Raw genomic sequence first — 25,073 nt, forward strand, 5'->3', positions numbered from 1 at the left:
ATAAAATGAGTAGTGTTATTATCTCCATTTCAGAGGGCATGAACTTGAAGCACAGAAGAGTTAAATAACGTAACCAAAATCATAAGCTAGTATATGGCAGTCAGGATTGGAACCCGGGTAGTTTGTTCCAGAACACCTGCATTTTACAATGATATATTAATGCATATGAAAAGGAGGAGAGTGATATCAGGGGTCTGAGCAAAACTGAGTTATGTGTGTGATCCTGGAATATCCTGAGACTTTGCTTAAGGAAATATGATATTGTTTTGTGTGTAAATAAGAACCGTATCAGACATGTTGGTGGGAGTGGACCCACTCTGTTGCTGCTGGGTGCCATTTTTCTATATGAATATTTTAAAATGCCAGACAAGCCCTTCATTTCTGCGTGTTTGAAATGTGGCCATGCTTATTTCCCATAGTATGAATTGAGCTCATGTTTCTGAGACAACATTGAGACTAATTTAAACAATCCCAGAATCACAGCCCATGGTCCAAGTCACATTCCCCTCTTCTACTCTCTTTCACAGTGTCCCTCCTTCAGCCAAGAGTGCCTTTCCCACTCCAACTCCTGTCCCTGGAAATCCTGTTCAACTTTTTGATGGTATTTCCTCCACAGAGTATAACACCTTTCTGCCTTTCTGGATTAGATAGAAACAAAAACCCTGTTTTAAAGATCTCTCATGGCTGGCTGCATTGACAGAGAATATGTGCCACATCCACAAAGAACTTGAGAAGTGATGGATTAAAAACTGCAATGCTTTCAAGGGCCAAAAATAAAATTAAAAAAAAAATACTGTACCTAATCTTTCTGTTTGAGTAGTATGAATAGACAAAGTGGAAGTAATATTCTCACTTCTTTCATTCGTTTGGTTTAAAGGATCTAAAAAACTATTTGCACACATGAAACAGGCAATTTGTAAGTTGAAAGGAATGTGAGTTTCTTGGATACTGTACAGGGATGAGAGGAGGTTGAAGGCAAAGTTAACATAGTAATGGGAAGATCAGAGAGAAGTGGACAAATGATAACAATCTGGTAGTCTTGGGATGGGAAGGGGTATGATTTTTAAAAATCTTTATTGTTTTTGGTGTGTGGGAAATACAAAATTAATGCATGCTTATTTTTTTTTAAGATTTTATTTATTTATTTGACAGAGAGAGAGACAGCGAGAGAGGGAACACAAGCAGGGGGAGCGGGAAAGGGAGAAGCAGGCTTCCCCTCCAGCAGGGAGCCTGATGCAGGGCTCCATCCTAGGACCCTGGGATCCTGATGCTGAGCCACCCAGACGCCCCATTGCATGCTTATTTTAAAAGGAATCAAACTTTGAAGAAATATATAGTGTGGGAAGTTAATGCTCCACATTTCCTCCTCTCAGGTCACCCCAAAGATAAACAATGTAACAGTTAGGTATATATTTCTCCAGATGTATGTACATATAAAATATACATATATTTCTTGTATAATCATCCGTGAAATAAAAAGTCACTAATCATATCCCAGGGAATTGTAGACATTTACTTACAATTTGTTTCGACATTTTAACGAATATAGAATCTTACCATATCTACTGTCTTTTATAACTCACTTTTTTTCATTTAACGTAAGCTTAGATCTGTTTGCCTGTGAACACAAATCTTCTATATACAGTATTTCTTGATATGTGTATCATTATTCATTCAACCATTTTATTTAAATATTGATGAACAGTTGGGTTATTTCCACTTTTTCATTGTCACTAAAATGACATAGTAAATATTTTTGAATGCACTGTGTAGGAAAATTTTCAAAAAAGTGAGATTCTGGGGACAAACGAAATAACAACTGTAAATTCATAAATGTCAAAACTGCCTCCAAGGAGGTTTTATCTGGGTTTTTGATTTGTTTTTTACGTCTCACCAATAGCGTGAGGGTAACAGTGTCCTTGTATGTTGTCATCCGTCTTCAAAGTTCTTTTGGACAAATTGAATTATATAGAAAATGGGTTTCTTTATTTGAACTTGACAGCTCATCACCTCCTTTGGGCTTGGCTGGAATAGACGACGGGGCTTTGAAAGGAACACCAACGTCAGGGAGCGCCAGTGTGTGTCAGAGCAGAGGGGCAGGTGGAACAAGCGCTCCCGGGGGTCGGGGGTGTCTGCAGGGCTTCCCCCAAATCACAGGGGCCAGGGTACAGCCGCCCAGAGCCCGAGGCTCTCGCAGCAGATGGAGAATCCATTTTTAAGCTCAGTCAGGAAAGGGCTAGAGGATCGAATTTCCTCCCAACAAATACGTACCGTTCGTTTCAGGACATTCACGGGCTGTAGCTCAAGCTCCCGGCCCCGCCGCCGCTGCCGCGCCCGGGACGCGAGTTGCCTGCCCGCCGCCCGGCGGCCCCGCGCGCTAGACTTTCTCCGCAGCCTTGGCGGTGAGCGCGGCCGGAACTGGGGCCGCCGGGGCCGCCGGGGCCGCACCTGCCCGCAGCGGTGTTTGCAAAGTGCATCCCCGCGCATCTCGGGTTTGGCCGCACCCAGGAGGCTGGGGACCCCCAGCTGACGCCTGAGCGCCGCGACTGTTCGGTCCCTGCCTGCAACACACTCCTTTTCTGCCTGCGATCGGCAGGCCCACCTTTGCATGGAGAATAGGCCCCACCTGTGGGTAGAGGAAAATAGACCCAGGCTGAAGTAGACCGTTTCGAGTGCGCTGGGGAAACTGAGGCCGGGATAGGAGCGGTACGCTTTGGGGGTCAGACCAGCCAGCCCACCCTTGGCCAGAATTATCTGCGTTCTCCACGTAGGGGATACTGCATCCATCATTCCTCCCTGCCAGGTCCCCACCTAGTGCAACTCTTCCTTGGGTCTGTGGACTGCAGAAGACTGCAATGGGCCGAGTAGGCCATTTCTTGCCTAGAGTCATTGGCCAATACAGACTTTTATAACAATTCAAAACAGTTGTCAACACGTAGAAACATTTGAAAATGAAATACCTGGCAACACAGTCAGCTCTGTAGCTGAGAATGTGCCATCCCGTCTTCTCAATTTCCTAACATGGTCAAGGACATCTTTCTCATTGCTACTACCAGGCTGCTCCTATAGGCATTAGTGCGTATTCGGGCTGGAGTCACAGATTGCCATAATGGGGGCATGCTAGAAAACAAATCCTTTCGGCTTCCTCTGATACTGGATGTTGTGAATTGGCTAAGGTCTCCCAGTGTGTGGCAGAGTTGGGATTGGTACTTTATTCACGGAAGAGCAAAGTGACTTGTCCAAGGTCACCCAGACAGGCAATGGCAAGGGCATAGAGACCACTTTCCTGCCCGCTGGCCAATTTTCTTGGCTGCCTGGGGGCCTCAATACAGCACAGCCATTGGCCAAAGATGTTACACATGACTCTGACCTGGAATCTTGGGCTTTTGACCTAGTAGTTATTGGTCAGACCAGCCAAATTTCCCTTGCCTCCATCTACACCTATTGAATGGAGAGAATCCCTAAGGGCTGGCATGTGTCTTACTTTCAGCTTTTAGGTGCTGGGTTCTTGTGCAAGAAACTTTATAGATCTGTGGGCAGCTGTTCCTTATCCTTATGCACAGCCTGAAAATAGACCTGGCCAGTATTATAGCAATTATACTTGAATGTGCTAGTGTGATCCCATTGGAAACTGGTGCATCCAGCCATCAGGGAATTTCCCCAAACCTTCAAACTTGCCACCTGCAGGGTAGATGGAAACCAGAAAAGTAACGGCCATATCACATGGCCAGCCCTGTCATAATTCTGACTTTTCTCCTCCATTTTTCACTGGGGAGCCAGAAAGAATTGGCTAGACTCGCAGAGGGCCCACAGTGGTGGAGACTCCCTACTGTAAAACCAGTACAGGGAAACACGGTGGATGGAAAATGAGTTGTCAGAGACAATAAGTGGTGTGGAAAAGGAGAACTACTTCTGAAATGGCTTCTTATTTTACTTACGGGCATTTCCCACCCAAGGCTAAAGCATGTAAAACAGGCCAGAGATCCTAATGTTTCTCCATCAAGGAAATAAAAGTTTGAAGCATTTATGTTAAGTTAGCATATGGAATATCTATCTATAACAGTATTAGCTCTTCAGACATAGCCTCTTACCTCCCCTAGCAGTAAGTGAACAGCTTACAAAAGCTGCATTTGTGGGGCGCCTGGGTGGCTCAGTCGTTAAGCGTCTGCCTTCGGCTCAGGTGATGATCTCAGGGTCCTGGGATCCAGCCCCGCATCGGGCTCCTTGCTCAGCGGGAAGCCTGCTTCTCCCTCTCCCACTCCCGCTGCTTGTGTTCCCTCTCTCGCTGTGTCTCTCTCTATCAAATAAATAAAATCTTAAAAAAAAAAAAAGCTGCATTTGTGAGTGTGTGAGAGAGAGGGGCTCAGTTTGGATTTAAAAACAAGAAGGCTTAACAATACCCGTTCTATATGAAATTACCACCCCATTTTAATAAGGTCCAAGATGTTTAATAGCTCACTTAAAGTCTCACAGCAAATTGAGAACAGAATAGAAACAGAAGAGGTGGCTGTTTTTCTGAATTGGTCTTCTGAGAAAAGCTTGTTCATTTTCATTCTGTCTCTAGAGAAACTTCTCATTTGCCCTCTTCACAACCCTTCAACAATATCTCACCTAGATGTTATCACTGTGCAGGTAGAATAATTTTTTATTTTATTTATTTATTTATTTCACAGAGAGAGACACAGCGAGAGAGGGAACACAAGCAGGGGGAGCGGGAGAGGGAGAAGCAGGCTTCCCACCGAGCAGGGAGCCCGATGCGGGGCTCGATCCCAGGACCCTGGGACCATGACCTGAGCCAAAGGCAGACACTTAATGACTGAGCCACCCAGGTGCCCCTAAAATAATTTTTTTTAAGATTTTTTATTTTTTTGAGGGAGAGAGAGGGAGAGCACAAGCAGGGGGGAGGGGCAGAGGGAGAGGGGAAGCAGACTCCCCGATAAGCAGGGAGCCCGATGCAGGGCTTGATCCCAGGTCCCCAGACAGTTCACCGACTGAGCCACCCAGGTGCACCAAAATAATTTTTTTAAGTGGTATAATGTATACATAAGAATCATTAGTTCGTTGGTTGTGCTTTAGTAACTTTGGCCTGCCTGGAAAAACGTTTAGTAGAGATTGAAGTTCTATGAGGATGTTATAGAATTTGTCAGTGGAAAATACCACCCCCCCCACACACACTTTATCACCACCCAGAAAAACTTACAAATTTACATTTCTTACAGGCCTCTCTTTCTTTCCCTCCTCTGTTGATCTTTTTAAAGAGTATTTATTTATTTATTTATTTGAGATAGAGCCAGAGAGAGAGCATGAGTGGGGTGGGGGTAGAGGGGCAGAGGGAGAGGGAGAAGCAGGCTCCCCACTAGGGCTTGATCCCAGGACCCCGGGATCATGATCTGAGCTGAAGGTAGACACTTAACCGACCTAGGCAGGCACCCCTCTTTGTTGATCTTTTTAATTTGGAAAACATGGATCCTACAATTCCCATTCTCTAGTAGGCCTTTGGTCCTTTTCATGTGGTGCTCCATGATGTCAGAGAGCCAGGCTTCTTCCACCTCGTTGCTCTGCCATACGTAGGTCCAGGATGTCAGGATACAAGCCCCAGGCAGCAGGACAGAGGAACAATAAAGAAGACTATGCAATGGGCTTATATATTTCTGGTTTTTTTATGGAAAGTGCCTGGAAGCTGCCATATGACATTTCTGCTGATATTTGGTCTGCTGAATTTAGTCGTAAGGCTACTCCTAGTAGCAAGAGAGGCAGAGGAATGTGGTCTTTCTTTTACTTTTTTAAAAGATTTTTATTTATTTGAGACAGAGACTGTGAGTGAGAGAGGGAGAGAAGGAGCAGGGAGGAGAGGCAGAGGGAGAGGGAGAAGGAGACCCCCCACTGAGCAGGGACCCTAATGTGGGACTCGATCCCAGGACTCCAAGACCATGAGCTAAAGACGGATGCTTAACCGACTCAGCCACCCAGGCGCCCTGAATGTTCTTTAGACGTGAATGCCATGTGGACAGCTGAAGTTCAGATGTTCTTTCATCATGAAAGGGAAGACAGCTGTTTCTGTCACAGTAACTCTGTTACCAAGTGACTAGCACAGTGTAGGGCACACAGTAGGATGGCAGTAAATATTATTTCCATTCAGTCAAACCAAAGTGTCCTTTGGGTGTTTCTGAGACCTTCACCAGGAAGATTAGTAACATCAGAATCTTCTGCTGGGCATAGGGACAAGAAACTGGGAGTAGAAGCTGGTGAGAAGGATTTGGGTAATTTTGCTTTCCAAATTTGCTGTACCTTTAAGCCAGCTCTTTGGAGAAAGGAGAAATCTTTGTAATATATTCCTTCCATCTCCCGAAGTTCCATGAAAAACTGCCCAACATGGCGTCCTCTTCTCATTGCTTATGCTATCCACGTCTCATAGATATGGAAGAAAACTTCCTCTCTTTCCTCAAAATAGAAAAGAGACTGGCAGGAATCATTCTCATTTGGCAATTTACAATATTTGTGGCATGAAGCCAGTGACGTTACTGTAAGGCACTGGGCAGGATGCTCCTCCGTGAAGCATGTGAAGGAGGGGAGAAGTCTTGGAGGTCTTCTCATCTCCTGCTCTCATTTCCTCACTCCTGTCTCCCACCTTCCCCTCACCCATTCCTATGATACTCGTAAAGTGTTGGTATGTCGCTGAGGACTGAGCAGGTGATGGTTTACCATGTGGCTCCTCCCAGAGGGCATACTCCTTAATGAGTAGTAGAAAACCTTTATGAGTTCAAAGATTAAAAGCTAAAATGACAGGCAAATCAGTCTCTATTTGAGGCAATAACTACGCGAAGAAGGCAAGGCAGCTATTATTCATATCCATTGTACACGGGAGTCAACAGGAGCTCCTGAAGGTTAAGTAACTCTTCCAAGCCCACTTGTGGTGCAGCTGACCCTGAAACCCTGAATATAGGTTGCAACCACTGGTATATTTGCTCCAGGCATAGGGTTCTCGCTTCACTCACCTTCCCTTCATTCCACAAACTCACAGAGCTCCCTTAGGCTCACATTTAGGGAAGTAACACACCACAGTAATAATAGCTAACATTTATTGAAGCTTAGTATGTGCTAGATACTCTTTTAAGTGCTTTATATGAACTAACTCATTTTGTTGTCCTATGGCCCCATTTTACAGATGAGGAAACTGAGGCTTACAGAAGTTGAGCAACTTATCCAACATCACACAGCTAGCAGAGTGAGTGGCAGAGCTGTAATTAGAACCCAAGCAATCTAACTTGAGTCCGTGCACTTAACTATTATGCTAAACTACCACTACATTTTTTACTATTGACGGATCATCTGGCTATGCCTTTAAAGTACCACAAAGGGAAAATTCCATTAGCACACTAGGCGTGTCTTGATTTTCTTCTATCTTAGATCCTAGTGGATGGAGTTCCAGAAAGGACACAGGATCCTGGAGGCCACTGCAAAGATGCAAGCCAGATAATTCTTTATTTCATTGTGTACCTATCATCTCCATGTTTGTGGAACTCCAACAAGTGCGTGAGTGCTATGTAGTTATTTCCGGGAAATGTTAGTCACCATCTAGGGAGGGGGCACAAACACATTATGGGTTCCCTAGACACCATTCCCCCTCACTTTACATTCACTGCTGATGCTCACTGACCAAGGGTACAATATTGAGAAAGGCGAATAACAGACATAGTGGGTGAAGTAGGGGCATTGCCACTGTGGGCCAAGAGGGAATTTGCATTCATTGACTACTCACCATAGGCCAGGCACTGTGCTAGGCCTTTTCCTTTTTTTTAAAAAAAAGATTTTATTTATTTATTTGACAGAGAGAGAGAGCAAGCAGAGGGAGCGGCAGGCAGAGGGAGAGGGAGAAGCAGGCTCCTCAATAAGCAGGGAGCCCGATGCAGGGCTTGATCCCAGGACCCTGGGATCATGACCTGAGCTGAAGGCAGCCACTTAATGGACTGAGCCACCCTGGCGCCTCATGTGCTAGGCCTTTTCCATGTCATATCTCATTAAATCTTCAGAACAGCTCCAAGAGGCAGGCAGCTGTATCTTAGATCTGACATCTTGCAGCTTTGGTCTGCGCAAGGTCACTGGCTAGTAAGTGCCAGAGTTGGGGTTCAAGCTCAGGTCTGTCTGGCTTCCAAGCACATGCTCTTACCTTGTCACCAACTGTCTTTGAAGTATAAGAAATCTTGGCTGGGCAAATTTGAGAGCACTCCTCCACCATCAGTTCTGTTCTCGTAGCAGCTGCAGATTATCCTGTGTCTTCCCAAAGGTCCCTGAGATCTGTTTCTCTGCCTCCTGGACTCAAAATCCAGGCCTCACCACTGCAGACCAGCTCCTGGCTGCTCCTTTCTGCTGGATCAGAAGATCCCAGAATCTACATCCATAGGGAAAGTGGGTTTATAGCTATTGGAAGTTAAACTGCATATTTACAAGCCTGGGTTTTCCTTTGGCTCTCGTTCACTGTCTGTGTGACCTCAGTTGCCTAACCTCCTTATGCCTCAGTTTCCTTGCCTATAAAGTGAGGAGCTCCATGCTCCCCTCTGAGGATTGTTGTGAGACATAAGTGAAAGTGTGCCTATCATGTTCTTACCTTAGAGCCCGATCACATGAGCTTTTCCTTTTTCCACTGCCTGTACTGGGAAAAAATGAGGGTTGTGATGAAAAGAAGGAATGGAAAGAAAACTCATCCATTTTTGGAGGTGATCTGGCTCTTCAGGTGCTGATAGGCCATATTTAAGATTAAAATCACGGTCTGACTGCTGCCGCTTGTGAAAATACAGACCCCTTCCTCAGGGTCGAAGACCAAGGCAGAGTTACATCCTGGATCTGGGTTCCTTTGGCCCTTTCCAGGCCTATTTTTAAAACAGTGACCTTTCTTTCCTCTTCTAATTCTTTCCAAGAACAGTAAGGCTGACTCTAGAATAATTAGGAAAACATTCCAAAGTTGACATATTGCCAGTAATGGAAGTTATGAAATGACTGTAAGTCCATTATAATAAAAAGTTGCGTTAATAGCACATTATGTTTTGAATACTTATAAATTGTTGGTACTTTTCCCACAACTGTCAGTCTTTCCTTTATCAGTACTGGCAGGCTTTAAGGATGGGACAGGGAGTAAGAATGATTCATTCATTCTGTAGGATTCTCTACAAAAGTCACTCTTGCTCGTGAAAAGTCTGAGACTTTGATCCTTATTGTTGCTCTGTGAACTTGGTCAAGTCTTCTGAAATCTCCAAATGTTGGCTTCCTCAACTGGAAACTGGAAAGAACAACTCTGGCCTCTTCGACCTTATCAGGGACTGTAGGAGGAGCAAACCAATGCTGGACAGAGAAGTCCTTTGGAGCAGCCAAAACTAATGGAGACATGTCAAGGATTAAGATGATGATACATAAATGTGTGTCTGAAGTGAGATGAAAGAAAAAATAAGAAACAAAGACAAAGATGTCAAAAGGGGTAAGTGTTCCTTGCTTTGTCATTTGTTAGCTGAGTGATCTGGGGGAAGGCACTTAACCCCTCTGGGTCCTGGTTTTCTCATCTGTAAAATGGGGATTATATGAATAGCTGCTCTTCCTATTACATGGGACTGTTTTATCAAATGGACAGAGGTTGTGAAAATTTTACCTGCATAGGAAAACACCAACTGTTAATTATTATTAATACTACTGATAGTAATGCCTGATGAAGTTCTTATTAATAGTATTATTCTAGGGCTATGACCAGTTTAGTCACATTGGGAAATCAAGTCAATCCTTTGAGGTTACAGGTCATGACCTGCTAGCTTCCACAGGAGAGGGCTGAATCCAGGGAGTAGGAGCCTGGCCTCTGGCTTCACACTCCTGGGATTCAAATATCACCTCTGCCACTAATAGGCCGTGTGATCTTGAGTAAGCATTTAACCCATCCTTGACTTGGTTTCCCCATCTTACTTCAAGGAGCTATAAGGATTAAGTGATATAATGCATGTAAAGCATTCAGAATAGCACTCCATACACAGAAGATATTTATAGCTTCCTTTATTGGTTACTTTTGGTAGCACCTTGGCCTCATGCTGCCTAATTTATAACATTAGCTATAAATTTAACTTATTAAATAGCATCCCAGAATATATCTGATACTAGGAAAGTCTGACTGAATGCAAAAACATCTATATCTATAGCTACAAATCTCAGGCCTTTTTGGCTGCTTGCTTTTAACCAGCCACCAACAAATGCCTAAATCACGATCTTGAGATATCCGCAAAGAAAAATACTTGTATATCTCAAGTTGGTGCCAGGTCTCTTTCCCTGCCCATAGTCTTTGAGGGAGCCCATAGAAAATCTATTTCTGTGCCTCGATTTCCTCATTCCCAGTTACTCCCAAGGCCCTTCATTCCATTTTATCTGTTCTCTAGCAGGATGCATACCCAAACATGGAGGGCTGCTCTTCTCCACTCTGCAGCCAGCGAACCAATCACATCTCAGGGCCTCTGACTCCCTTTTGTGAGAGAAATATCTGAGTAGGGCAGGTTTTCCACTCTGCTCCAGCTGCTGCAGTCACAAAGCAGTTTCTAATCTGCCACCAAGTGAGGCATGTCCTTAGGCAGTGGATGAATGAGAAGATGAGTGAGGAGCTAAATTAGATAATGACATCATTAGGTAATAAGTTAGTGCACAAAGAGATACATGGAGGCGATAAAATGGAAAGAACAAGAGTGACTAAACAGAGGCATAACGTTCTGTACCAGAGGCAAGCAAACATTCCAGGCCTAGTGGAGAATCATGGGAACTCAGAAACCAGGGTGATGGAATCCATAGGGCAGCAGTGCTTAAACTGGAGTGTACACCAAAATCACTCGGAGGGCTTGTTGAAACAGACTGCTGGTTCCACCTCCAGAGTTTCTAATTCAGTAAGACTGCAGTGGGACCTGAGAATTTACATTTCTAACAAGTTCCCCGGTGGTACAGAGACCACACTTCAAGAAACACTGCCAAAGGGAACGGGGAAAGTTGCTATGTTGTTCATCAATGGGCCTCAGAACTAAGTGAGGCTCCAAAAAGAAGCGTTTGAGGACCGTGGAGACAGGGTTGTCCAAGAGGCTCCCCAATGCCTGGGCTTCGTGCCCACCACAAATAGGGTCGACGCGTGTGTTGGGGGCGTGATTAATCATACTGGCTGACCACGGGAATCTATAAGGCACCCCCACCCACACGACCCGCTTTCTACAAACCTCAACAGGTTGGGGGCGGGATTCCACGCCCCCTCCCAAAGGAGGAAGGATGGTAGCGTATTAAGAGAGCTCTTTGCTACCTCCAACTCTTCACCCCCGCATGGTTGATGACCTGTTCCTAGAGGCCTCGGCCGAACCGCCACCCACCCTTCCTGGGGTCCAGCTCAGAAGGCGGATGCTTAGGGAGAGGTTAGGCTGCCTGGGGGAGGAGGATGGAGGGTTTGGGCTGTTGCCCCTGGCAGAGCCGCGGGATCCGAGCCCGCGAGGATGCTGGGACGCACCGCAACTTCCGCCTCTGGAGGTCGGCAGTGGGGGGCGCACCAAGACAGCAATTCGGGAGCTGCGCTTTGTCACCGTCGCAGCAAGGGGAGGGAGGGGAGGAGGGCGCAGAAAGGGGCCGCGAGGACTGGACTGGGCGGTCGGCCGGCTTCAAGGCCGGAAAGGATTCTCAGGGGGCTCCAGGCCGCGCCTGGCACGGCCTTGTTGGGGAGCGGAAGGGACGGGGATTCGTCCGGAGCCAGCCTGGGCGGGTGACACCCTGTCCTCTGGGCCAACATCCCTCCCGCTCTCCCTTCACTACAACGAGCTCCTAATAGCCGGTACCCCACCCTCCGAAACTCACTCCCGGGGGCGCGTGCGCACCTCACTCAGGACCCTGCTTCTGAGCCGGGAACGCTGTCCCTCCACGCCGCGGCGCCCTCCGGCTCTTCCTGTTTTTAGCCACCTTTCCCCACCTTGTGCCCCGCTCCTCTGAGACTTACGGTAACAGCCCGAGCGGCTCCCGCCGACCCTCAGCTGCTGCTGGGGCCGCTGGCGCGGCCACCCATCAACCTGAGAAGGGTGGCCCCTGTCCGCGTCTTTCAGTCACACCCAAGGCACCTCAGTTGTCTGCGCTGTTAGGGAACGTAGTCCTCGGCCCTGGGCGCGCAGCGCTAACGGCAGAGAGAATCTGGCTTTTGCAGGACGACTTGGGTTAAAATCCTAGCTCGGCCATTCCCCAGCTGTGTGACCCTGGGCAAGTTCCTCGACCTTTCTAAGAGTCAGTTTCGCCGCTGCACAGCGCGAGGAACTGTACCCCATCGGGGCTCTGAGAAGCTCAGTAGGAGGAATGGAACCAGTCGGGTCAGGAGAGGGCTCTATAAAATTCAGTCCCCAGAAATCCTCACACAAGGGTTTTTCCATTTCGCGGGAGGGCGAGGCTTAGCCCGCCCAACCGGTTGGACCTCCTCGCCTGGGGGCGGTTCTCCTACCCCCACACCCGGAGACCGACTCCTCCGTTTGCAGGCCGGCGCCACCGCGTCTCCTGGACCCAGTGGTGAGAGAGGAAGGGGGTGCTGCCTGCTCCTTGGCCCGGGAACCAGGAGAGACAGACAGACGGTCAGTGAGCACACAGAAACACTCACAGAAAGAAGCCTGCACCCGGGAGGGAACATTTAAGGCCATTTAGGGCTAGTAGAGTCGTAGGAGAGAGATCCCATAGGAGAGAGAGGGTAATGACTCCACCCAGATTGGGGTCCCCGGTCTCCCGGTTGGGGTTGGACCACCCTGACCGGACCGCAGTAGACCGGTTCCCTCTTCCTGAGCAGGGGTGAGAGTGGGGAGCACCCTACTGGGGAAGGGGCAGGGTTTTCAGGCTCATCTGGCCTTTGGGCCGTCCAGGGCTTGGAAAGGGTTTGTGCCTGGACAAAATCTATTAAAAAACACAAAACTGAAAACCTGCTCACGCCCTGTCCCTCCCCATGGTGTACAGGACTCCGTGACAATAACTGGCCGACTCCCTGGATCGCCATCTCCCCTTATCCTTAGGCCAAACCAAGCTGTGCCTTTTACAGAAGCCCCAGCCTGGCCATTCTCTCTCCCAGCATGCACCTCCAGGGCCCAGGTTTTGAATGGAGGCAGGTGCAGAATCTGAAGAATATGCTCAGGCCAAGATGCAGGGTGATGAGGCCTGGCCATACCCTCAGGTTTTGTCTCTTGGGCCAATAAATCCTGGAGGACAGTTTGAGGAAGGCAGCTGCCTCCACAGGGAAAACACCCTAGTAAAGCCACACCCCCTATCAAAGGGATCTGGCAATTGTGTCTGGGGTTTAGGGGTTGGGATGGGGCTCTAGCAGGTAGAGGAATCTCTGAAATGGAAGGCTAACTTCAATGCCTCTGTGCATTTTTCTGAGGGAGAGGTTTGCCAGATATGTGAAGGAGCCATGACTCCCAAGAGGTTAAAGCAGGCAAGGATAACTCTGGTGAGTTTTGTCCCTTTCCATATAGATGCTCAGGGCCTCAGTGGATTGTTAGGGTCATAGAGGGACTGGACTTTGTCTCTTAGGGTCTCCAGAATCCCATGCTGTAGTTATCTTCCTGATATTCTGGAACTCACACTTGAGAACTCTTCCCCCGCTGCTCAGGCAGGACAGTTAGGCTCTCCTACCTCAACTCCCTAAGGATGGCGCCAGCCTCCCCGCAGGTCCCTGGATAATCCCCACCCAGCCTCTGATCCCTGTCTTAAAAGAGGGCAAGACCTGGAGGCCTTCTCCAGGATACATTTCCAAATGGTTTTGGACCGTTTTTTTCTTTACTCTTCTTCATGCTCAGAGTGAGTGGTCAGAGGTTAGTTGTAACCCCTAGCCCCACTTCTCCCAATCCTGGTGAATTCATCGGGAGTGAGGAAGAGGAGAAAAGGCCTTGGCAAAAACCAGAAGTGGAGTTTTTGAAAGGAAAGACTCAGAATGCAATGCTTGGCATTTTCTAGTAGCTCCAGTTGTTGTGAGTGTGGAACTGAAGGTGGAGGGATAAGGCTTCAGTCCTGACTCTGTCATTTATATGTGAGCCTTCTCTCTCGGTGCTTCAGAGTACTCAGCTGCAAAATAGGGATGATTTATACTATCTTCTTCAGGCCTGTTGTGAGGATGGAAAGAGCTAATATAGCTGAAATGCTTAGAACAGTGATTACTCTTATCATGTGGGGTGCCCAGATTTCCAGGTTGGGTTTCTCTTTGCCCTCCTGGGAAATCATGGATGAAGCAGGGTGAGAACAGTCCAGGAACGTGGGCCCTGAGCCTTTTGCTTCTGAAGGCAGGTGGGCAACCTCTCTGAGAGGCCCCAGGACCCACCTAGATCCCAAAAGGGGCAGGAGGTTTGTGGAGGATTGCCTTATGGAGAGTTAAGGCACTGTTGGGTGTTGAGGCATCCCTGCAGGCCAGGGAGGGCCAGAGCCTTGGAAGGGGCACTGGTCTAGTGTCTGACAAGACCACTGGTTACCCTATCAGTGTGAGAGAAAAGGCACTGTGGCCTGTTGAGGACTTCTAAAGGAGCGTTGTGTAGATTAAATGAGAAACGGGCTTGTAATGAAAGCAAATTTCAGGATAGTAATGGTGAAGGAAAAACCCATACCATCTCTGCTAGGGGGGGGAGAGGTATGCCTGGGCTTTGGTTGCTTAGATGTTGGGGAATTGCCCCTCCATGGGAAAATGGACCCTTCCAGTTGGTGGCTTGAGGCAGGAGCCAGCCCTGAGCTTGAGGAGGTCCTCAGGCCTCCAGTACTGACTGCCCTGGGTCCTCTAGCTCTGGGATGGGCAAGTGGTGGGTGTAGGAACAGGGGCTGCTCAGGCAGTTGTCTGAAGCTCAGGGTGGGCAAGCCACTGGGCTTGGGCCTATAGGAACTTGGGGTTGACAGGTGTAGATGCAAGAGACACTGCAGGGACTGGCTGGCTCCAAGAACCTAAGGAGCAGGGGTCAGAAAGCATCCAGTTTCCTGTCCCAGGCTCCTGACCCTTGGCTCTGGGAGGCACAGAGAGAAAGGGGCGCTTGTCCAAATCAGAGTTCCGCAAGCTTCAGGTTCTCCCTGCAGGCGAGCGTTCCAGGGACTCCCTCTACGGAGTGAGCGAGGGGTTGGGGGAAAGTGAATGAGACGTGGCACTGGGAAGTCGAACCCCTGGGCATCTGAGATCGAGTGGATCTTGGTCCTGGAGGGTCACACTCCACGGTGCATCTGTGCTTCAGATTCCCAGATGGGCGTTGGCAGCTGCCAGGGACAAGACAGGGACCAACCCCACAAGCGCCCTTACCCCCGTGATCCCCGCCTCGGAGACCCAGCCGCGCGGGAACTTCGATGTCCACGTCCGAGACACGGCTTGGAAGATAAACAAGGGCCCTAGATCAATATCCACAGCAGTTGGGCAACGCTTATTGTTTTAAAGGAAGCTCCCTTTGTTCTTGCGTTTTACCAAAGTGAGAGGCAAAAACATTTTTTTTCCTGATCAAAATTTTGCTGGCACCGAAGCAGCCAAACCAGCTTCTGGAAACCTCTGCCCCTTCCTTTCGGCCGGGACGAGTGCTCGCCGCTTGGAGGCCCCGCATCTGTCTGATATAGATACCCAGGGCCGCAGACCATCGCACCCAAGCGGGGTCCGAAGGCCATTGAGGCATTCCCCACCCCCTGCCGTAGCTCTCCGGAGCAGGGTTTTCTTGGGAAGCGTAGCGGCTCCAGCGGATCAACGCGTCTGGTGACCCAAGTCCGGCTTCCGATTCCATTTAACACAAGCCGCGCATCTTATCTCCGCGTCTCCTCCCCGGGGGTTCCCAGCCACCCCCGGCCCGGCCCAGCCCGGGCGGAAGCGGAGCCTCGAGCTTTTGAAGTACAGAGAATTTCAATCGGAGAGGAGCCGGCTGGACCTAAACCCGTCTTCCCAGCGGGGGAGGGGACAGCAGGCCCGTGGTGGTGGGGGAAGGGGGTCTTCCCTGCCGAGGGAGGTGAGAAGCAGTGCGAGCCCAGGCCGGACCCCACTTAGGCTGCTATCACCCCCTCTCCGCTTTTATGGGGTTTCCCTGGCCTCTGGGGGCCGCGGACTTCACTCCCTCTGCGAATTTACCTTCCTTCTGGAACAGTGTCTTCGGGAATAACCTTCATGATACACTGACAACCAAGCTATTAAAATAGCCCTTCCCCCTATAAAAAAAAAAAGGCTAAACAGAAATAGTGTTCTTATTCTGTACCCCCCCCAGCCCGTTTTCTTCTTCTTGTAAAAAATCCGACCTCTCTTCATCTGATGTTGACGAAAGGATGCTTTTGGAAGAAGTGACATTTGGCTAAAAATTTTTGGTTTTTTTCCCCGCAGGGTCAGAGGGTGCAATAGGCCCCCAGAGACGGGGGGGGGGGGAGAACGGCCGGGGGGTACTGAGGCTGCTTTGAAAGGGCGGAGGCAGAAGCCGGGAGAGGGATGGGGCGGAGGGGGCGTCCCTGAAGCTTCAGAGCCGAAGCCCAGAGGAGGCAGCCCCCCTCCCGGAGAGGCTAAGCCCCCGCTAGAGCCTCCTTCCTCCCTGAGACGTTAGGGGAAGCCCCGCTTGGGTGGGCCGGACCCAGGAAGGAGACACAAGTGGTACCTCTTGATCTCTCAATCCTACTTGGCTTTCATCTGGCAGGGAAAACCCGGAGGAAAAGAGGATCAAACGCGGAGCACTCCCATTGAATGCAGAGCTGGGGGCGGGGCGGGGAGCCGGGAGTCCCTCCGCGAACCTCGCCCCAAAGAGGTGAGCGCAGCGGGGGCGGCTGTGAGAAGGCAGCAGGCTCACGGGGAGGGGGGGGAGGCAGAGGGTGGGCGAAACCCAGGCTCGGTGCCGGAAGGGCCCAACTGAGGCGGCTCGAACGCAGGCGCTGCGGCCTCGACTTTGACAGGAAGGGAAGAGCAAGCCAGGTGCTCCCTCAGGCTCCCGCGTCTGGCTGGGAAGGGCAAGGCGTGACAGAATCGTAGGACAACTCTGCAACGCAGCAAAAGGCTCTAGGATTTGATCCCCTGCACTCCCAGTCGCTCCTGTCACCTTTGTAATAGTCCCTAGGAGTTTTGAGCTAGCTGTGCTCAGCAGATGGTGGCTTTGGGAGTCCCAGGGAGTGGGGATGTTTATGCCCACGTTACCTTCCGGAACCTCCTGTCCCCCCACCCCCACCCCAGGCCAGGTTAATGAACGCCTTCTCATTGACTAGGGGAAGTAGAAAGCAGGAGTGAGAAGAATTTCTGTCTTGCTTGAACTCCTTGCTTCTTCCACCACCTCCACAAGCCCACAGATGGGAAAACTGAGGCAGGGGAAAGAGGGAGAAGAGTAGAGAAAGAGAAAGGAGAACAAAGTAAGAGACAGAAAAAGATAAAAAAAAAAAAGATAGTGATACACTTCTCTTTAGAATTTCAGAAATTGGGGCTTTGTCTTGGGACCTGGAGAAGAAGGGGTGGGGTGCAGGGGCAGCTCTGGCGGAGGGCAGGGAAAGGAGAGTTTTAGGGATAGCACTGTAGAGAAGGGGCCTGCCTTCTGCCCTTAGCAAAGTGGGGAGAGACCTAGCTGCCCAGCTTGGCCCCAACACACTTGTTCAGAGCTGGAAACGGGTCAGCTTTCTAATGGGTTCTATCATACCTTCCCTGGAAGAAGACCTGAGAAGGAGCTTGTGGCTGCTCCCAAAGACATCAAGCACTACAAACTCCCCAGCCGTGCCTTGGAGGCTCTCCCTCTGTCCTCAGAGATTTATGAACACCCCTAGTCATTTGCTATTTGAGGGCATTTTTGGTGACTTCTCTCTATTCACCCCCAGTGCCACTGAAGCCCGTGGGCAGGATCTGGGGGGAAACCCTGTGAGCCAAAGCTCTGTGAACCCCAATGCCATGTGCTGGGGCACTCTCAATCCCTGCCCCAATTTCTGGGTGAGAACAGCACCTTCTCCCAGCTGGGAGCCTCAGGTGCTGCCACTGTAGGGACCGCATTTCTCAGTGCCTCTTCACTCGCAAAACCTGTTTCCAGAAGAATTCGTTGACTCTGAACGAATACCTTAAAATATGGGCAAGAAAAGAAAAAAGGCCACTTTTAGAACCTCTCCCCACCCTACATACCTGAAGTGCAGGCGAGGCCCAAGCAAATGGGAAAACGATTTCTTCTACGAATAGCTACCTGGAGGTCAAGCCGAGCTGTGGAAAGCATAAGGCCACCTAGATGGGGAATGGAAATAAGGAAAAAAAAATCAGCAAACATTTGAAGTCAGCAGCCAAGACAGGTCCTTAAAGAAAAAATATTAAGGCATTTATCTCCTGCCCCTTGGGGAAGAAAAATAGCAAAGTTCTCTTGGTTTCCAGGAGGAAGGAGGCATCTGGGTGTAGAGGGTAGGAGGAAGAGAGAAGATACCCCAGGCTCAAGCTCTCCAGACAACTGGAGGGTGGGAGGAGGGAATATGTTTTTTGGTAGCTTGTAAAAAGACTTTGGAGCCTCTACGAGGTTAGCTCGCCAGGACAGGCAGTTGTAATAATGACGAGGGAAGCGAGGCTTGTGAGTCGGCCTTCACACTTTTAAAATGCAGTTATGGATTCTCTCATCAGTGTTAGATCAAGGCACCAAGTTAAGAAAACAAAAGCCAAAACAACAATAAAAAAAAAATCAGAAGCTTATTCAATTACCGAGTCCCGCAGCTCCTGCGGAACTCGCCCGCACGGTTAAGCTCTCTCTTTCTTCTGCGGAATTCCATTTGCATGCCCTCTGCCTGGGTGTCTCCCTGTCTCAGTGTGTGTGTCTCTCTGTCTGTTTTCACACTCTCCTCCCCATTCGAGCGAGGCCCACACCTGGCGCATCACTGCCGAGCCATTAGCTGCGGGTCTCCTTTCATCTTCGCTGTGGCAGACGTTTCTATTTATCCACTTGCGCTCGCCCAGTGGCGTCACCAGAGGTACTGTAATGACGATTGCAGCAGGAGGATGACAGCTTAGAAAGAAGAGGGCAATGGGGCTTCCTCCCAGAGGCGGTGCGGCACAGAGGAGCGCTCGCATCACAAGGTGACCCCAGCTCCCCACCGCCACCACCGCCGTCACCGTCGACATCGCGCTCCGGCCGCTCGGCGCCCGCCCAGTCGCCTGGTCTCTCTTTCTCCCTCCCGCAGCCAAGATCTGTCGGACCGCTGGGTACCCGGGGAGACGGGGGGCTAGGAGTCACTTCGGGCTTCCTCCCTCCCCCCTCCGGCGAGCCCCGGGATGGAGAGCCGAAAGGACATGGTTATGTTTCTGGATGCGGGTCAGCTTGGTACTCTGGTTGGCAAGAGGGTCTCCAATTTGTCCGAAGCCGTGGGCAGCCCGCTGCCTGAGCCGCCCGAGAAGATGGTGCCCCGTGGTTGCCTGAGCCCGCGGGCCGGCCCTCCGGCCGCCCGGGAGCGCGGCGGGGGAGGCCTGGAGGAGGAGCCGGTCGACGGACTAGCAAGCAGCGCTGCGGGGCCGGGCGCCGAGCCGCGGGCAGCCGGGGCTGCGGTTCTCGGCCCCGGACCTCCGGCCCCCTCCGCCGACAGCCTCTCGGGTCAGGGGCAACCTAGCAGCTCGGACACCGAGTCGGATTTCTATGAAGAAATCGAGGTGAGCTGCACCCCGGACTGCGCCACGGGGAACGCCGAGTACCAGCACAGCAAAGGTAGCCACCGGGCCCCTTCTCTCCCCGGGCCTCCCACCGCGCCCACCTTGCACTTCAGCCCTGGAGGGGAGGAAGACACTCCTTTCCCCCAGGGCAGGGTGGCTGGGGGGAACCCACCTGAGCAACTCTCCCCTGATACCTGAGCCCTGGCGGGGGTCTCCTTCTGTGCTCTGGCATTGGCGGGACCCAGGGTGACAGCTGTGCTTTGCGGGAGGAGGGGGACGCAAGCCCTGGGCTTGAGGGGGATTCAAAGTGCACCCTAGCCCCCCAGAGTTTTGTGGCACTGCTTCAACTGCTCCGGGAAGACACCTTCCCCGGCCTGGGCGAGATCAAACGCGGGTCAGGGTAGTTTGTGGCTGGCGGGGTGTAAGGCACATCCAGGCGCGGAAGCCCGGAGTCCATAAAGGACCGTAAAATCCCGGCCGACTCGGGCTGCCTGGGTGCTGGGCCCTCCGACCAGTTTGCACGTCGGTCAGAGGTCCAAATTACCTTGTCACTTCCCGGGCTCGGTGGCGCCAGGTCGGAAATGGTCCCCATGATCTAATTGCCTTTGGTCTCCGGTTGCATTTGAAAAGGCAGAGCTCTGGCCCTCCCCCATTCCCCCTTTCCTTGCTAGTCCCACTTCTCCACCCAAAGGAAAAGGAGCTGCAGGGGGCAGGAGTCCCACCCTTCCTTGGGTTAGATCCAAAAGGAGGGGTGCTGTTACACTGCTTTAACTGGAGAACCCCTCCCTGACCAGGGGCTAGTTTGGGGGTGGGAGGGAGGTGGCCAGGCAGCCAGTCTCCCAGAGAGGGGTGGAAAGCTAGTAGGAGGGAGAGCCTACTGGCAAGACACTCCTCCACAAAGCTGTGGGTGTAGATGGGAAGACCCTGGTATGGAAGAAAAACCACCCCCTCACCTTGGCAGCCAACACCTGGTTGAGCACCCACATCTACTCATTACCATCTTGTCCATTCAACCCAGATTCTCTAATCACAGCATGCCCTCAGAACAAGCCGTACGCCCCTCAAATATACCAAGGTAATATGCTATTCATTCACACATTCCTATGCCATCCCTACAACGCATACAACCTAGTACACATTCTCACACCTACACTGGCAGCCTGGCACACGCAAAAGCAAGGATTCAGTTTGTGTGCAGCATCCTACAATGCGCTAAGACCCAGAGCTCACTACACTCCAGCACAAAGGTGCAGCTCCACTTGCCTGTCAGACATGCACATCCTTGTCCACTCCTGCCAATGGTGGGCAGAAAGCTCAGAGGGGCTGCATCCAGTTTGTGCCTCAGGGCAGGTGGCCGGGGTGGCTGAGGTTTCTGTACCCAGCAGGCCTTAAGACCGAGGTCTCCCAAAAAGCAGCCCCACCAGGCCGAAGGGCTGCTTTGTGCTCATCTGAATGGTGAGCCTCCATCTCTCTCTTCCTGTGTTCTCAAAGTCCCCTGTGCCCCAGCGGAGGCAGAAACTGAGGCTACTGAGAGGAGGGGGTCCCTTTCTGCCCCCTTTCTGCTCCACACATGCTCTGGGCCTACAGCCACGCATCAGCAGTGTTTTGTGTTTCTGTTGTGTGTTCTGTGTGTGCATGTGCTCTGGGCTCCCTATGCAGGGCCCAGCTCAGAGGCACTGGCCAGCAGTCCCAGCAGTGGCAGCGAGGCCCCCAAGAGCAACAGTAACGGCAGCTCACAGGGCACCCTGGCCTGCAGCGCCAGCGACCAGATGCGCCGCTACCGCACCGCCTTCACCCGGGAGCAGATTGCCCGGCTGGAGAAGGAGTTCTACAGGGAGAACTATGTGTCCAGGCCGCGGAGATGTGAGCTGGCCGCCGCCCTAAACCTGCCGGAAACCACCATCAAGGTATGAGCTCTGGCGACAGGGAGAAGAAGGGGTGCGCCCACTGAGCAGGAAGTAAATACCGACTGTCCACTCCCTAAATCCTGAACCAAGAATCAGGGCCTGGGGTCCCCCTGCCCACGTGGCTGCTAGGCTGGGGGTGTCCAGGCCTGGTGCAGGCACCAGGTGTGTGCAGATTTACCTTCCCAACAGTCCCTAGGCAGGAACTGCTGGCGCGCGGTTGACTCTGTCCCTTTTCTAGCCAAATAAACAGTGGGAATGGGGTGCCTTTGCCCCGAGAGAGAGAGGCTGGAAGGGGAGGTGTTTCTGGGGAACCGCTGCCTGCCGCCTTGGGACCAGCAGAGTCCTTAGTCTACCCCACTGCTTGAGCGCCCACCCAGGGGTCTGGCACCCCAGGGGTCCTGGCCGCGTGGCAGACGGAAGGAGGGACGCAGACTGAAGCCCCTCCCTGAACCTCTCCATAAGGGATTCCAGCTCCAGGTGGTGGCGGTGGGATCTGCCCCCCGCCCAGAGGGTCTCTGCCGCGGCTCTTCCCTGCGCTACCGGCATCGTCCGCTGCAGTGGGGCAGGACTTCTGGCCTCTGCGCACCCGGCCGGGTGCAGCCGCCGAACCTGCTCCTCCCCCCCCCCCCCCCCCCCCCCCCCGCCAGGTGTGGTTCCAGAACCGGCGCATGAAGGACAAACGGCAGCGGCTGGCCATGACGTGGCCGCACCCGGCCGACCCCGCCTTCTACACGTACATGATGAGCCACGCGGCGGCCGCGGGCGGCCTGCCCTACCCCTTCCCGTCGCACCTGCCCCTGCCCTACTACTCGCCGGTGGGCCTGGGCGCCGCGTCCGCCGCGTCCGCCGCCGCCTCGCCCTTCAGCGGCCCGCTGCGCCCGCTCGACACCTTCCGCGTGCTCTCGCAGCCCTACCCGCGGCCCGAACTGCTGTGCGCCTTCCGCCACCCGCCGCTCTACCCCGGCCCCGCTCACGGACTGGGCGCGGCGGCCGGCGGCCCCTGCTCCTGCCTCGCCTGCCACAGCGGCCCGGCCAACGGGCTGGCGCCCCGCGCCGCCGCCGCCTCGGACTTCACCTGTGCCTCCACCTCCCGCTCGGACTCCTTCCTCTCCTTCGCGCCCTCGGTGCTCAGCAAGGCCTCCTCCGTCGCGCTGGACCAGAGGGAGGAGGTGCCCCTCACCAGATAAGGGGCCGCCCGCGGGCTGCCGGCTCCAGGACGCCCGTGGGGGGGCCCCTCCCGCGGGGACTCAGCCAGCGCCCCTCCCCGCCCCCAGGGCACCGAGGGGAAAGAAGAGGGCCGAAAAGGACCGGAGGGACTCGGCCTCACGGATCTGGACGCCCGGGAAGAGGCCATGGCTGGCGCGTTTGGGGATCAGGAGTGGGGATGGGGACGCGGAGGCTGAGAGACCTTCCTCAGGGGCGGCCTCTCTCTGCCGTTTTTCACCGGACCCATTGCCCCTGACCCGGGTCGAGGCCCTGGCTCCAAAGCCAAACAAATTTAGTAGCAACACCAACCGATATCCAGCCCCTCAGTCCCTCCTCCCACCCCCCACCTCACACCCCTGCCTCAATCGGGACCCCCCCACTCCCATCCCCAAGGCCAAGCCCAAGCACTGGAAAGGAAATTGCTGTCTCTCTGAACAAAATGCTGTGTATGCAGAGCAGATAGAGATTAATCTTTGCCAGCTTTTCCAAGGCATGGCAAGGGGCTTGGTGGATGGCAATGCACCAGCCATCTAAGGGGAGAGAGTGAGAGAGGTGATTTACTGTGGCAGAGGACCCTGGCCCTCCCATGGAACCTAGGGGCTCTCTTGCCTTCCTGGAGCCTCAGTTACACATTTTCTGGTTCTGGCATCTACCAGCACCTGATCTCTTTACTCTCTCCTAGCTTCCTGATATCTCTCAACTTGCAACTCCGTCTCTACCATTTCCATCCCACCCCCACTTTTTGTTTAACATTGGCAGAGAGGCTGCAGAAGCCTCAGGGTCTCTTGGCAGCTTCTACCAAGTCTCTCTTCTCCCTGGGCCCAATACACACCCTGATTAACAAGTGATGTGTGTGAAGAGGGTTTCTGAATGTTGAATGTATAATAATGATCACCATGCCGCGGGCCACAGAGCCCAGAGTTGAGCTGTTAACAAGGCGCCCAGGGAAGAGCTTAGGGAGCAGGGACCTCGTCTCCCTCCCTCAGTAACTGCCAGCAAATTAGAGGCTATTTCAAGCCTTTGCCTGTTCACCTTCTCTTCACCAAGAGCCTTCTGGCTTTCCCTTTGCAGTTAGCATTTTACATCCTTCTTCCTCTCATTTTTCTCCCAAGCTACCACTGGGGCTTGGCTTTCAGATACTTAGCAGGAGCCTTTGGCCCCTTTTGAGGACCTTGTCTTTCCCCTTCACCGGGGTTTGTTTGGGAGCCACTCCCAAGCTCTCACTCTCACACTCATTCTTGCAGCCAGTTTTTGAGGGATAGGAGAACGTGTACTCCTCCATAACAAGCTTCACCCTGACTGGGAGGGAGTGGTTCTTCCTGTAGGGAATGAATTTGGTTTGGTTTTCCTTTGAAGCCTAAAGAATTTGCTGTTACAGTTTGTTAACCATACTGCAATAAAAGCTGGACATAATTCTCACTTAAACATTTTAATGTTTTGGGAAGCAGGCAGTGCGTTGACTCTTTTTGAATTGCTAGTTCAGTCACCATCCTAAGCTTGGGTAGAGAAGGAACCAAAAGATGGACCCACAGATGGTCTCCCAATCTTGTGTTGGGCATTAGCAGGCTCCAAATGCAAATTGCACAGAAGTGGAGAAGGCAGGCTCTGAGCTGCCCTGAGGTGCGTGTTCTCTTAATTCTGTGCACAATAGAGGCCTTCCTCCACAAACTGGCCCACCTGGGGCTTACCCCTGCAATGGTTTCTTCTCCAGTTGCTCCAACACTTTGAGGAAAGGGGACCATGGATCTCCATGGTCTCCGTGGATCTTGTTTCCACGCCAGCCCCAGGTGGAGGTGAATGAGGCAGTAGGGGTGGAGCTCCAGAACCACAGAGAGCTAGGTTTGCAGGTCAAGCAGTCTGCACTGTAGGGTCTAGGGAGAGGAGGGAGGAGGATTCTTGGGTTGGGATGGGGGGTGGTGATGTCTGAATCATCCCCCACCTGAAAGTCATCTCCAAGAATGGAATTCTGGCCCGGTTGGGGCAAGGGGACAGATGGTGCTCAAGCAGCCATCTCGCCCTCATCCTCTGTCCCCAAAGGAGAGCCGCTGTGGCTGCCTCTGAGTCCTGCACAGGCAGGGGAGAGATGGGTGTCATCGGCCGGCTGGGAGCTCAGAACTGCGTGGACTTCAAGGGTCCTCTGTCACTGTGTATCAGTGGGCAGATGGGGAATCCTTAATTAGCTCCCATCCCTTTTGGGGTTCCAGAGAAACTCTCCTGCACACAGTGGCCCCTGCCCTCCCAAGGAAAGCCCGGAGCTTAGGTTTCCAGCATCTTCCCCTCCACTCCTCCATTCCCTGCACCCCCCCCCCCCCAGCCTTTCGTAGCTACCTCTGCAGCTGGGAGGCTTCCAGTGCCAAACCCAGGCAAATTTTGCG

General features: G+C 52.0%; 1 protein-coding gene across 1 annotated transcript; it reads left to right on the top strand.

Annotated features, from left to right (window-relative positions):
• Positions 1–19,213: 19,213 nt before the first annotated feature.
• On the top strand, positions 19,214–22,679 carry EVX1 (even-skipped homeobox 1). Its single transcript, XM_027573020.1, has 3 exons — positions 19,214–19,640; positions 21,245–21,492; positions 22,140–22,679. The coding sequence occupies exons 1-3, from the start codon at positions 19,214–19,216 to the stop codon at positions 22,677–22,679; spliced, it is 1,215 nt and encodes a 404-aa protein (XP_027428821.1).
• Positions 22,680–25,073: the final 2,394 nt, after the last annotated feature.

The sequence above is a fragment of the Zalophus californianus genome, chromosome 12, assembly GCF_009762305.2.
Source record: "Zalophus californianus isolate mZalCal1 chromosome 12, mZalCal1.pri.v2, whole genome shotgun sequence".
NCBI lineage: Eukaryota > Metazoa > Chordata > Mammalia > Carnivora > Otariidae > Zalophus > Zalophus californianus.